We start from the raw sequence: 13,277 nt of genomic DNA on the forward strand, positions 1-13,277 counted from the left end.
CACCTCTTCAGTCAACATCCTTCCTCCCCTCCAACAACAACAACAAGGACGAGAAGCGGTGATTGAGCGATAGTTTACCTCTGTCAAGCATCGATTTTTGTTGCCGGGCACTCAGTTGTATCGCTCCCTCTCTTTTGTTTCTCTCTCCATTTATATTTTCACTTGCTTTCCGTTGGTATTACGCGTTTTCCCTCTGCACCTCAACATGGTTCCCATGCAAAGGGAGTGTGAGGCAGACGATTTAGTTACCTCAATTCCTGTGGTGCAAACGCGTATAAAGGTCATCAATAAGACATTAAAAAGGAAAAGAAGAATTCTGAGGGAGGAGGGAGGAGGGGGCGGAGTCGCTTATAAAAAAGAAAGCGAAGAAGGAAACACGCAACGACGAACTGAAGAAGGGCATCGTGATATTTGATTGTGTCACGAAGGGACCGACAGCTCTCCACAGACTCATTATTACTTTCACATGAAGGGAGGCGTGGGAAGGAGTACTGCTGCGCCACAGATGGAATTTGTGCGTGCCGTAATTGTTGGTTCCGGTTCGAGCAGCAGCACGCCCATGCTTTCTTGTGCACTTTCCGGTTCCCCATGCCCCAATTGTGAGGAGGCTCTCCGTTGTAGTGGTAGCAAAAATCATCGCTTGAACCCCTCTTTCCTCATACAGCTTTACCATCCGACGGATCGTACAGTACACAACATCCTCATTGACTGCGGTAAGACGTTCCGAGAGTCGGCACTAAAGGTTTTTCCTTCGTTTCTTGTCCGCGATTTCAGTGCCGTATTGCTCACGCATGACCACGCCGATGCTTCGTATGGCATTGACGACCTCAGGGAGTTTAGCCGTAAAGATGTTCCTATCGGGGTGTACGCGGATGAGACAACGCTCGCAGCCATGAGAGGGGTTTACCCTTACTTGTTCGCAGAAGACATGCGCAGCAGAGGCGCTGGGGAACCAGCTAAGAAGGAAGTAAAGAAGAATAAGTTTGTCGCCACCATCAATTGGGAGTTATTCACCAGAGTCGAACGAATGGATGTGGTGTTTTCTCCACGGCCGAAGGGGGTGACAACTGGGAACGAGGGCGATATTGCTGATGGGTGTGAAACTGGGGCACCCGCGGTGTGGTCGTTTGTGCCCGTTGGCGTTCCGCACGGTGAGAATTATCGTGCAAACGCTTTTCTTGTGCCGATGCATGACAAGAGCGAGTCGCCGCGACTGCTTTTGTACGTTTCAGATATTAGTGAGTTGGAGGACCGATTTTTCACGGACTTGGCGCGCTCTAAGGTGTTGCTTGGCGTTGACCCCGCTGTCCCCATTGAGGTACTGGTGCTGGACATGTTATCACGGAGGCCATACGTCGCTCATCTGCACGTGGAAGCGTCCATTGCCGCTGCAAAAAGGATCAATGCTGCCAAAACGTATTACGTCGGTATGTCACATAGGATAAACTACGATGAGATGATGCAGGAGCTTCAGCAGCTAGGTTTGGGTGCCACAATGGAAATGGGATACGATGGCTGTGTTGTCTCCGTCGGAGACTCGGGACTGCAGCACCTTAGTGGACGTTTGTGACATCACAGCCAACTGTTTTTGTTTTTTGAAGTTCAAATAAGCGCACCGATTGCTTATTGAGGGTTTTTATGGAAGTACCAGTTGAATTATCCAAAAGTACTTGTGTCGATGCATGCGGGAGGAGCGGGTTGGAAACTCGGCTATTGGATGGGCCGAAGGCGTGGGTTGGCTTTTGAGTGTCAGGGAGTGCATGATTCGGCGTAGCGGAAGTTTGGCACGTTGCCTCATGGCTATTTAACAACATTTTTCTTATCAGGTGCGGGTTAGCTTGCAACTTCGCTCAAGAGACCTCTTTTGCTGGGCAATGACATTACGTCGGCACTATTGTTTCCTTCCGTCTTATTATTGTTATTGTTATTGTTTTTTTTTGTTTTGTTTTGGAAGGAAAAACGATAAAGAAAAGGATCAAAAGGGGGAGGGCAACAATAAGAGGGCACAGGGTGGGTTGATAGGACTTAATGTGCTAATACACACGGGGGCTATGAACTTGTACGTAGTCTCCATTGAATACACACTTCAACGGCCGAATGCCGCTCTTGGAGACGCCGTCATGTCCCCTATGTTTCGTCGTGTTTCTTCCCGGTGCCCCATATTGCATATCTTTGGCTACACAACCACTGAAGGGAATGACAGAGCAGCTGGAGAAAAGAGTGACGTTCCGCGTGAGGCGGCAATATCTGAAAGTAAATTAGATAGCATACAACGGTACAGTGTTTGTGCTCATATTCACGGTGTGTATCCATACTTTTTTGTGCAGCGTAGCAATTCGCGGATATCCGCTATGCAGTTTGGAACCCAGCTTGAGTCGGTTGCTATGGAGGCACTGAGCTCAGGACGCAACAAGTCAGCAGCTGCTCCGCGTCCCCATGATCGACAACAGCTGATACATCACGTTGATGTGGTTTGGTTGCTCCCCTTCTATGGTTATCACGGAAAGAAGCAGCCATTTTTTAAAGTGTACGTGGTTGACCCAGCGATGGTTAGCCGTTTTTTGCACCTGTTGTACTGCACAAAGCACATGGGTGGCCGGCAATGGTTGGTATATGAGGCCCACTCACCATTTCACTTCCAGTTTATGGCGGATTATGGAGCAAAGGGAATGGGTGCCTTCTTCATTCCCTCCTGCACCGCGCGGTCAAAACTTCCCGACAGTGTGCAGCCTGAGCAACTGAACATCGCCACCGTGCGACCCGAAGGGGAGCCCGCCAGGCTTAGTTGTGCTCAGATTGAGGTTGATGTGTCGGCATCATCGTTGCGTTTCCGCGACGGAGCCGTGCAACCGGGCGAAAACCTGCTGACCGCCAGGCGCAACGTTCGGCAGTATTTTGCAGACCTTGGTGTAGATGATGCTGTGTTACGGGGGTGCACCTCTGGGTTGCTTGCGCGTCGTTTCACTGTTAGTGACCAACAACGTTGTGACCTTGGGGCCGTTTTGTTGCGTAAGCGCTTTAATGAGTCTCTTAAAGCAAAATTCACAGATCCCGTTGTTGAGGAACAGGAGAAAGTGGATAGCCCCGTCGGCGTTACACAACAATTAATGGAAGATATGCAAGGGATCGTCGGCGAGGTCCTACTTCCGGATTCATCTCCGGGATGCTTCTCCGCACCGCAACATTCGCTGCACAATGATCAGGGCGAAGTGGGAACATCACAGGACCCCCTAGTGCCTCCAGGAGTGACTAGTGAGCAGGGAGGATGTGACGAAAGGGAACGACCTCTCCCGCGTTGTAGATCCTCTGACACACCGTTACCAGGCAATGATTATGTAGAAGGAATGTCACCAAGGGGTGAGGACGAACCGAGTGTACTGTTCCCATCGACCCTCAGTAGTGACGGCCCTGGAAGTAGTAGTAATACTAACGCTTGTGGCTGCAGTGTTGAAAGTAGTAAGGGGGGAAACGAGGTTGCCCTTGACGCCCGTCTGCGGAACGACTGTGGCGACAGTGACAGGAATTGGAGAGAATCTCTTTCAGTTGGCGACACGGTTGCCATTGCGTCAGAGGAGTCACACGACACAACTACAGCAAAATCTTGCCTGTTTGCCAAGATCGTGTGTTTAGGCACCAGCAGTGTCCGCCTGCGGTGGTATGTTGCGTTAAGCGAGACCCATCTCGCTGACTGTCAGGATGAACTCGAGAAACGTGGTTGTTGGTTGGGCAAAGGAACGAAACTTGGTGGGTGTACTCCCGTCGCACAAGGTTACCAGGAGGAACTGTTACTTGGAGATGTGGAGGATATAAATTCGATTAGTGTGCTCAGGCAGGGCCCACCCATAGTGGTTCACCACTCTTACCACAGTTTCATTCATGACAGAAACTGCGGTAAGATCATCGGTGATGGTGATTGTTTCATTTCCATTGCACTGCTCTGTAGGTATAATTACCATGTTCGTGAGCGGCGGCTTTCGGCCATCGAACCTCGGGGGGATGATAATTACGTGGCGATGCCCGCGTTGCTCCTTCAGTCTACGCCATGTGCTTCCAGTGATGATGAAAGCTCTCTCCTTGCTGAAGTGGCGGATGAAGATGAAGAGCTCTTCTCTTCACTTTCTTTATCACCTCCTCCAGACGGGTGCGAGCTGTGTACATTTCCACACCAACGGGCCCCGTCCAGACCGAGTGGATCGGATCACAGGGTGAGCGGGAATAATTTCAAGCTACCCGAGGGGTTGAGGCGTTCCGTATCGAAAACAATGCAGTGCGCTGTGCAATCGCAGTTGTCACTACTTCAAAGTTTTTCAGTCTGTTGCTCACTTTCACCACGTATTCGGGAACCTGTCTCTCCGTCTGTTGTAGCTATAAGCAGCGGTGTGACGAGACCTTCTTGTGCTCTTTCCTCTTCGTCTGTCGAGTGCGTGGACCCGCAACGCGAAGCTCTGTTAGTGGAGTTTAAGCGTGAGGGTTCGTGTGTGCGGTGTTCTAATCTTATTGGAGATATACCCCGAAATTTCATCTGGAGGTTTGATCCAATTCAAAGACGTGTGGTTATATCCGGAGCAACGTGGCCACGAGTGGTGGCACTCGCTCCGAAGCTTCCACCACCAACGAAATGTGTTTCCTCCCTGTTGAAGCGACCCTCAGTTCAACTTCTCACACGCATAGCACATTCGCAGGATTTGACGCCACCAGAAGGCGCCCACACAGTTGCGGCAAAACAGGAATGGTGCCCGCATGGCTCCAGCAGTGGATCCCGCTCTCAGCGCCACTCCACTCGTCTCATATGTGCTCTGCGTGTGATGTTGGTCGAGGTGTTTCTTCATCGCAGGGACGGCGTGCAGCATGTTGCACAAGAACGTCTTTTGGCTGTCGGATTGGGCCGAACGACGTCAATTGATGAGAGGGTCAAAGTGCGGCTTTTTTGTGTGACGGGGCTCTCACAAAAAGTCCCGGTGGGCCAACCACGCGTGAGCCCATTTAGTGGTGCGGTGGAGGTGGTCCAGTTGCCGTCAGAGGAGCACTTGCTGAGGCACGTCATGTGGGAAATTCGAGCTTATGATCCCGACGTTATCATATCCTGGGAGGTGGGCAGAAGTGGAATAGGGCTGCTGGCGCTGCGCTACAAGATCGCGCTTCGCCGCTCGCTCGCGCGTGACTTATCACGCTTGACGCCAGATAGCGCACTGTTTAACCAGAGAAGCGAGAACATACATCTTAATCCCGAAGAGAAACCCTCTAATAGTAGTGACGAAAATATTAGTGAGGTCGAATGCGTATCCCCTTCCTCTGACTCATCACACTCTTCTTCTTGCTCGGAGTCAACACTGTTCTCCACGGGCAGTGGGGCAACTGCTGCTACTACTAGGGGTTCTGTGGCACATGTTAGAGGTGGGTCGACCAATGCACATCCTAATCTTGGCGATTTGACGAAGCAGCTCTCCCGTCGTTTTGGTGGAAGTCCACAGGTAGCCGGGAGAATCATTGTTGATCTTAGCAAGTATTTGCGCAAATATCTTCAGCTGCCGTCAACTACCCTACAGATGGTATATAAGAAACTGTTCAACAGCAGCTTGCCCTTCTTTACTGACGTCGCCCTCACGCGGATGTATTGTGCGGGAGAAGCGGGTATGCAACGTGTTTTTATGTCGATTCTCCTTACACGTGTCGTCGCCCCGCACCGCATCGCCCAGCATCTGCACTTCTTCACCCGCACAGCGGAGTTCGCCCGCATGTTTGGAATTCTGTTTAGTGAAGTTTTAACCCGTGGGAGTCAATACCGCGTGGAAGCCACGTTACATCGCATGGCGAAGCCCATGGGTTTTGCGCTGCTTTCACCACCACTGGAAGTTGTACACCGTCAACCGCGGTTGCAGAGTATGCCACTGATAATGCAACCACGCAGTGGCTTCTACAAGGACGACCCCGTTGTTGTTTTGGACTTCCGCAGTCTGTATCCAAGTATTGTTATAGCTTACAACATCTGCTACACAACCTGTCTTGGTTCTGTGGGGAAAGGTGTGTATGGACGCTTGGGTGTGCTCAAGTCGTACAAACGAGACGACATGCTTCTTTCCTCACTTCTCAGTGGTCTTGCGGACACCAAGAACGACCACATTGGCAAAAACGACGACAATGAAAACAGTAACACACTACACGGCGTGACATTTACGCCCAACGGATGTATGTTCTTAACTCCGGAGAATCGTGAGGGTGTGCTACCTCAGATGCTTCGTGTTTTACTTGACACCCGCGTGGATCTGCAGGCAGCTCTGAAGCATGTGGCTCACCCCTTCGGAGACATTTACATGCAACAGATCTTGCAGGAACAACAGATGGCTATTAAAATGCTTGCCAATACAACCTATGGTTACACCGCAGCTTCCTTTACTGGACGTATGCCGTGCGCCGATGTGGCTGACGCTATTGTCATGCTAGGACGCCAGACGTTGGAGCGAGCCATGTGGTTAATCAATAGTCACCCCGTTTGGAAGGCAGAAGTTGTTTACGGCGACACGGATTCATTGTTTGTGCGTCTACCGGGGAGAACCAAGGAAGAGGCATTCGCAGTAGGAGAGGAGATGGCTAAAGAAGTGACAGCGGTTAACCCAGCTCCCGTGCGCCTGCAATTCGAGAAGGTGTTGTTTCCTTGCCTTCTCCTAGTGAAGAAACGTTACGTGGGGTATGCCTATTTCAAGCCCGAACAACAGGAGCCGCAATTTTTGGCAAAGGGAATTGAGACGGTTCGAAGGGACCAGTGCCCAGCCACTGCGCACCTTGCTGCAAAAATGATTCACCTTCTCTTCTCCGGGGCAGGCACTGAAACCTTGCGACAGTGTTTCTATGAAGAAGTAAGTAAATTGCAACGTGGAGACTGCAGTCCAGTTGACTGCATATTTCGGAAGGCTGTGAAATTTGGAAGGTATAAACCCAATGGGCGTTTACCAGCAGCAGCGCGTCTCGCGGCATTGCTTGTGGAGAAGGATGCCATGAGGACTCCTTACTGGGGGGAGCGCATACCATTCGTCGTAATTCGACGGCCGGAATCCACACGATTAAGCGATCGTGTTGTCCACCCCCAACAGCTGCTGAGTGATGAGGATCATCTTATGCTTGACAGTGAGTACTATATCACACGACACATTGTTCCTACGCTCGACAGGATGTTTTATCTGGTTGGTGTGAGTTGTGGCCGCTGGTATGCGGAGATGCCTCGGGGTCGTACTTACCAAAACTACTTTGAACTGGGATTAAGTATTGCTGCGACAAAAGCCGCCAAGCGGGCGCGAGGAGTGGCGACGCCCCCTACTTTGTGCGCTGATGTCATTAACGTTAATATTTCCAATGCCAATCACGGTAATGAAAGGTTCAAGAGAAAAGGTAGGGGTAAAGGTAAAGGTGGCAGTGGGCTGCTTGGAAATCAGTCGGCGAGGGGTGCGAAAAATCGAACCCTTGATTCATATTACCAGCAGACTCTATGTGCTGTATGCCTCACAAACTCAACAGCCACCTCACCGACTGACCCTCCAGTTTGCAAGGGATGTCTTGAAAATTTATCAACCACCGCCCAACGCGTGACGTCACGACGTTACCGCGTGGAGCGCCACCTACAACTTATGAAAATGGCCTGCTTGCGATGCATAGGGACTTGTGGTGAGGTGGGTGGGCCGGGTTTTCTATCCAGTCGGAAGAGGGATATGGAAGATATGAATTTCTGCATCCCGCATAGCCTTGCTGCTGCACCTGACCGTGGCGTTCACGACGCTGGTGTTGTGGTGCGACGGTGGGGGAAACGTCAGCAGAAGCTTCAGGGGGAGGAAGATATTAGGTGTGTTTCCGTAGATTGTCACTTGTCGTTTGAGAAGAAGCGGCTCTCTTCGCTCTACCTGCAGCTGCTTGTACTTGAAGACTACGTAACGACTCGCTGATACAATGTTATTTTATTTGATAATATCTTAGCGGTTGGAGTTTGCTTTCAATATTTGTAAATAAAACCTGTTTGTGCTCGACTTCTCGTGTTTCCGTTATTTTTTTTTTCTTTCTCCGCGGTACGTAACTCTTCACCGTTTTTGTGGTTGCTGCACTGTGGTATCTATTGTCATGTATGCGAGTGTGCTCATTTAACTGTTGTGATTATTATTAGCGGCACTTCGTGTCTCAAGGCAAACGTGAGTTTTCCCATCTCTTCTGCACTTTGTTTGTTGTCTGTGGTACGTGTTCAGCCATATATACCTATATGTACCTCCTTATGATTTCATTTTTTGCTGTAGTTGGGTCCAGAGGGGTAACATGAGGCGGTTATTTGTAACCACTGCTTCTACGTTGTGTCGCTCGCTTCATTGTACCGACACAAGAACTGGTGGGGCTGGTAAAGAGTCCACACCGGCTGAGGTGCAATGCGAGATGACGCTGCAATGCAGTGATGAGAGCGGGTGCTCCCCGTTTTTAAGTTCACTTTTGAGCCCTGTCGAGACAGTGCCTCTGCATGATGTCACGAGAACTTACTCGACGATGGATGTGGTGGACCCACCTGCTCGCTACAACCCAATGGTCCCAAATGTTGAACCGTCATCTTCTTCGGCTGGTCACATGGAGCAGATGTTGGAGAACGAAGAGGAAGAAGGACCTGTTGCTTGCGCGCATAAGAATGGAAAGCTGTGGGGCGTGTTTGAGGGATCCGAAGACAATAAACCACCTGCTTGGTTTTATCGACTATGTAAAGATTTGTTTTATCGAACGAATAGCGAAGACAATATGGATGATGCCGCGTTGGTAAGTGATATCGAGCCCAGTCATTACATTTCTTCCACAGAGAATCTTCACATTGACGGATGTGATACCACCCAACGGTCTGCTGAAGCTGGTACTGATGTCAGGGATGGCGTGGATCCGTACGTATGGATTCCGTTCAACCTGCTTGATGAGGCTGACTACCACGTCGGACCATATCGATTCCCAAGTACGGCAACATACACCCATGAACAACGCACATTGCTGTGTTTAGGGGACACCCGCCGGGAGTACGTCCACTTCTGCGATTCCTATGCATTTCCCGGTCGCGCCCAGATTCCGACATCTGTCGGTACGTGTCCGTCAAAACTATATGTTAACCCGAAACAGCAGCAACCTGTTGTCTACATTCAACTCAGCAATGACATTCCACCTGCTATGTGGCTTCCTGTTAAGGGAACTGCCGCATCTGTGCGGCGGGTACTGGCGGAGTTTGCTTCCATGGCGGCGTTACATAGGGACTGGCACCATGACGAGTTTATGGAACGCCACGCAACCGCGGTTCGAATGCTAGAACTTCAGAGGCTACCAGCTGGAGAGGGAGATATCCTACGATACATGGCGTACGACGCACGGAACGCTCAATTCGCGTTCGCACCCATCCGTGAGTTTCCCAACCAACAGGAGTTTTTTCTAGGCGAGCACGACGATCCCGAGAAGCTGATGGAGCATGTCGACCTCTGTCCGCTGTTGTTTGCCATCCCGCATATGCGAACTGTTGTGGATTTGCACGCTGAGCACATGATACCGACAATCGCTGGACCCGGCGTTGCTACATCGCTCTACCGCTGCATATACTCCAAGGCGCTCCTGTTTGTGCAAGTACATTTATCATCAGAGGTGAAGCTCCCGCCGCAGGATCCGGAAGCTTTCAAGTTCATGTGGAAGGACTCCCAGGTGTTACCGAAGATGCGCATCCCGGTTTTCGTTCGTGTCGTGTGGCCGACTAATGAACGAATGAGCGGTGGTGGAGGACTTCTGCGACGGTTTAACCGCCTGTTTGGCACAGAGTTTGCTTCTGACATCCCCGTAGATGCGGCGATGGCATTACTGTACGTGATGCAATGGTCTGGGCATATTAAAGACTTCCTTGGTGTTCGTGGTATGAGGCAGCGTCTGGCTGATCTGCTGCTTGCGTCGCAACAACCAGAACCGACAAAGTTGTATCCGGGTACGAGGGAAATACCAAACCCGGAATACACAGTGGCCGAGCGCCTTGGCATGCATGTGCAGTACCTCGCTCAGCTGCACGACCCAGATATTTCTCTCACGATTCAGAGGCTGCTACCGGTCGCTTCAGCACCAGTCCGCATGGGCTGTGCCAAAGCAGCTTTAATAGCCGGCGATAGGGAATTGTTTCGGCATATTGTGAGCAGTGAGCCACCAGGGCGTATGCAGACATATATGACAAAATTGGTGAGGAAGCGGAAGACGCGGGATTTGGTTGATGCTGAACCGAGATTACTGGAGGACCAATACGAGTTCGCCGCCCCGCTATGGACGAAGCGGGGCAAACGTCTCGATAGTAACACTTTGGAGGGTGTTGTGGAGGCTCAATCGAGACTCAGCGGATAATTAGCGAGTATTAAATCGTTTGGTAGTCACCATTTCCGTGAGGCATTGTTTACATTCGCTTAACAAACTAATTTTGGGGACGCAGCATAGGTTAGGGGAGAGGAGTTGTGAATGAAAAGCGCGCGCGGTGTCCTGAGAGGCAGATAACTCCAACGCACTTTCTGGAGTACGTCGGAAGGCAGGTTTTCATATCTTTTTAAGGAGGGCTCTTGTCTCGACCTTTTCCTCCTCCTGTGGTTGTGTGTGCTTGTGCGTCTGCATATTCCACTCCCCTTTCCCCTCTCCACCCATTATATCTTTTGGCCGAGGATACCTTTGCAGCTGCTGAATTCCATCTAATTCTTCTTGCACTGAATTACGTTCCACGCTTAGGTAAGGCTATCTTGTGGCCTTTTGAACACCGTAGAAGAATGTCGCTAAAGCGCCCTCGTGATGAAGGTGGACACGACGACCTCAACACTGGGCGAGAGGAAAATGCACAGCGAAACTTCGATAGTATGGAAGAGCAGGACCAACACACCCCACACCTTTCACTAAGAGAGGCGCGTTTCTCCGGTCGGTCCATGCAAGAAGGTTTCCACCTTCAACTGGGCGAGTATGAAGAGCCGGACGAAGCGAAGGAAGTGGAAGAGTTGATGAACGGACATGAGGACTTCGGCGATTTACCGAAGGAGCGTCAAAAAGCATTGCTTGACGCAGTGCGAGTTTTGGTGAGGAAAGCTGCGGGTATCACAAACAAGAACCAACTGGAGCACCTTCGCGTAAAGGCGTCGCGGCTCGTGGGCTTTAAAGACACGGCGCGGAAGTCAGAACTTACGGCGGCGTATCGGCAGTTAGTGCGTGCGGGTGAAGTGCAGGAATCTGCGGCTGTGGAAGAGCTTCTCTTGCGTAAACGCGGCAAATCGCATAGTGGTGTACTTGTTGTAACGGTGTTTATGGGACCCGGCCAGTTTTCATGTCCAAAGGACTGTCACTACTGCCCAAATCAGCCAGGTATCGCCCGCTCCTATCTCCTGAAAGAGCCTGGTGTTCTTCGGGGGTACCGTAACGGTTGGGATCCTATCAGGCAGTTCTATGATCGCGCCAGTGCTCTGGAAAACAATGGCCATGTAGTTGATAAAATTGAGCTCATTATCCTGGGCGGGACGTTTTCCTTTTACCCCAAAAAGTATGTGGAGGAGTTTATAACCGGAAACTTCTACGCGGCGAACACATATTATGACTCCACTCCCTTGCGGCCTATTGGTACTTTGGAGCAGGAAATAACAGCTAATGAAGATGCGCGGTGCCGAATAATTGGCGTGACGATCGAGACCCGGCCTGATTATATAAATTTATCCGAGTTGAGACGATTCCGATCCCTTGGTGTCACTCGTGTTCAGGTCGGCATACAACACTTGGACGATGACATTCTCACTATCGTTAACCGTGACTGCCCAACTTCCAAAACCATCGTAGCCATCAAGCGGCTCCTTGACGCGGGATTCAAAGTTGATGCTCACTGGATGCCTGACCTACCAGGGAGCAGCTACTCGAAGGATCATGAGATGTTTGAGTATTTATTCTCGGAGGACAATGAAAATTTCCAGGTTGATCAATGGAAGGTGTACCCAACGGCGACGGTCCCGTACACAAAGATCGAGGACTGGTATCGTACGGGTAAGTACAAACCATACGCAGAGCTGGACGGTGGTTCTTGGATGGTGAAGCTTCTGGTGTACATCATGGAGAATTGCCCCAGGCGGATCCGATTGAATCGTATCATTCGAGACATACCGACGACATACATCATGGGTGGCGAGCGGCGGTGTAATCTTCGGCAAGTTATTGAGGCGGAAATGAAGGCTAAGGGTATCCGGTGCAAAGATATCCGCGAGCGTGAGTGCAAAGGGGCGCCTGTGGACAGAAATCAGACAAAAGTGTTTGTTAATGAGTTTCGCGCCAGTGGAGGAACGGAGTTTTACCTTTCCGTGGAGAACATGGAACAGACAATTCTTTACGGTCATCTGCGCCTTCGCCTGCGTGATGACAGTGGCGAATCGAATTCGCTCGTGAAGGCACTGGAGGGCTGCGCACTGATTCGTGAACTGCATACTTATGGTAAGTTGATTGCTGTATCGCGGCCCAATTCGGGTAATGAAGCTCAGCATATGGGTGTGGGCACACAACTAATGCGGGAGGCAGAACGAATTGCCATCGAGCGTGGGTTCATGAAAATTGCAGTTATTGCCGGTGTGGGTGTCCGGCGTTACTACGCAAAGCTTGGCTATAAGTTAGAGGACACATACATGGTGAAACAGCTCACTGCAGATAAAGGAAGCACTATAACGGAGGAGCAAGTGGAGCAGGATGACGATAATGATAATGGCGGCTTCATTTCTATGCTGAAGGGATTTATGTTCGGTAAATGAGTGAACGATCGTGGTTTACTGCTTCAGCGCAGTGAGCTGCGCGCTCGTCCCTCATGAATACACACGTGCCGCTTTTTCTCTCAATATTGTCAGAGCGCAATAACGAGGAGGGAGGGGGTTATTGCCTCGTGTTGCATGCAGACCGATCGGTACCGGCGCTGTCCAGAAAGCCGCGGGCATCTCTTGTTGGAACGCGGAATTTTTCCTTAACTACTTCGGTGTCCCCTGAGGGTTTGGGAGCGCTCCCGCTGATGGGGTTCCTTTGGCCGCCGTAACCTGCAAACTTCTTTGTGTAGTGGCTTGCCGTTTTTCCCGCTCCCTCATGCTTCCTACACGACATATAAACTTTGCCTTTATTTCTCCCCTCCTCGGTGTCCTCTATTTGTACACCACGAATATCTCCATCCGGATAGGGCAGTACAGTACAGGCCGTACATTGAGGGCAAGCCAGTGTTTTGGGTACACGAGGTATAGTTCAGTAACGCAAAAAAAAAAAAA

At 50.7% G+C, this 13,277-nt stretch overlaps 4 protein-coding genes across 4 annotated transcripts; all 4 read left to right on the forward strand.

The window, feature by feature from the left end:
- Positions 1 to 466: 466 nt before the first annotated feature.
- TEOVI_000914800 (Beta-lactamase superfamily domain containing protein, putative) lies at positions 467 to 1,570 on the forward strand (the record flags this gene model as incomplete). Its single annotated transcript, XM_067221515.1, has 1 exon — positions 467 to 1,570. The coding sequence occupies one exon, from the start codon at positions 467 to 469 to the stop codon at positions 1,568 to 1,570; it is 1,104 nt and encodes a 367-aa protein (XP_067077616.1).
- Positions 1,571 to 2,051: 481 nt separating this feature from the next.
- TEOVI_000914900 (DNA polymerase zeta catalytic subunit, putative) lies at positions 2,052 to 7,931 on the forward strand (the record flags this gene model as incomplete). The annotated part of the gene is made up of 1 exon (XM_067221516.1): positions 2,052 to 7,931. The coding sequence occupies one exon, from the start codon at positions 2,052 to 2,054 to the stop codon at positions 7,929 to 7,931; it is 5,880 nt and encodes a 1,959-aa protein (XP_067077617.1).
- A 361-nt stretch (positions 7,932 to 8,292) lies between these two features.
- On the forward strand, positions 8,293 to 10,368 carry TEOVI_000915000 (uncharacterized protein; the record flags this gene model as incomplete). Its single annotated transcript, XM_067221517.1, has 1 exon — positions 8,293 to 10,368. One exon carries the CDS (start codon positions 8,293 to 8,295, stop codon positions 10,366 to 10,368), a length of 2,076 nt encoding a protein of 691 aa, XP_067077618.1.
- Positions 10,369 to 10,778: 410 nt separating this feature from the next.
- On the forward strand, positions 10,779 to 12,779 carry TEOVI_000915100 (Elongator-like Protein 3b; the record flags this gene model as incomplete). The annotated part of the gene is made up of 1 exon (XM_067221518.1): positions 10,779 to 12,779. The coding sequence occupies one exon, from the start codon at positions 10,779 to 10,781 to the stop codon at positions 12,777 to 12,779; it is 2,001 nt and encodes a 666-aa protein (XP_067077619.1).
- Positions 12,780 to 13,277: the final 498 nt, after the last annotated feature.

The sequence above is a fragment of the Trypanosoma equiperdum genome (assembly GCF_001457755.1).
Source record: "Trypanosoma equiperdum strain OVI genome assembly, contig: ctg_1451, whole genome shotgun sequence".
Classification (NCBI taxonomy): domain Eukaryota; phylum Euglenozoa; class Kinetoplastea; order Trypanosomatida; family Trypanosomatidae; genus Trypanosoma; species Trypanosoma equiperdum.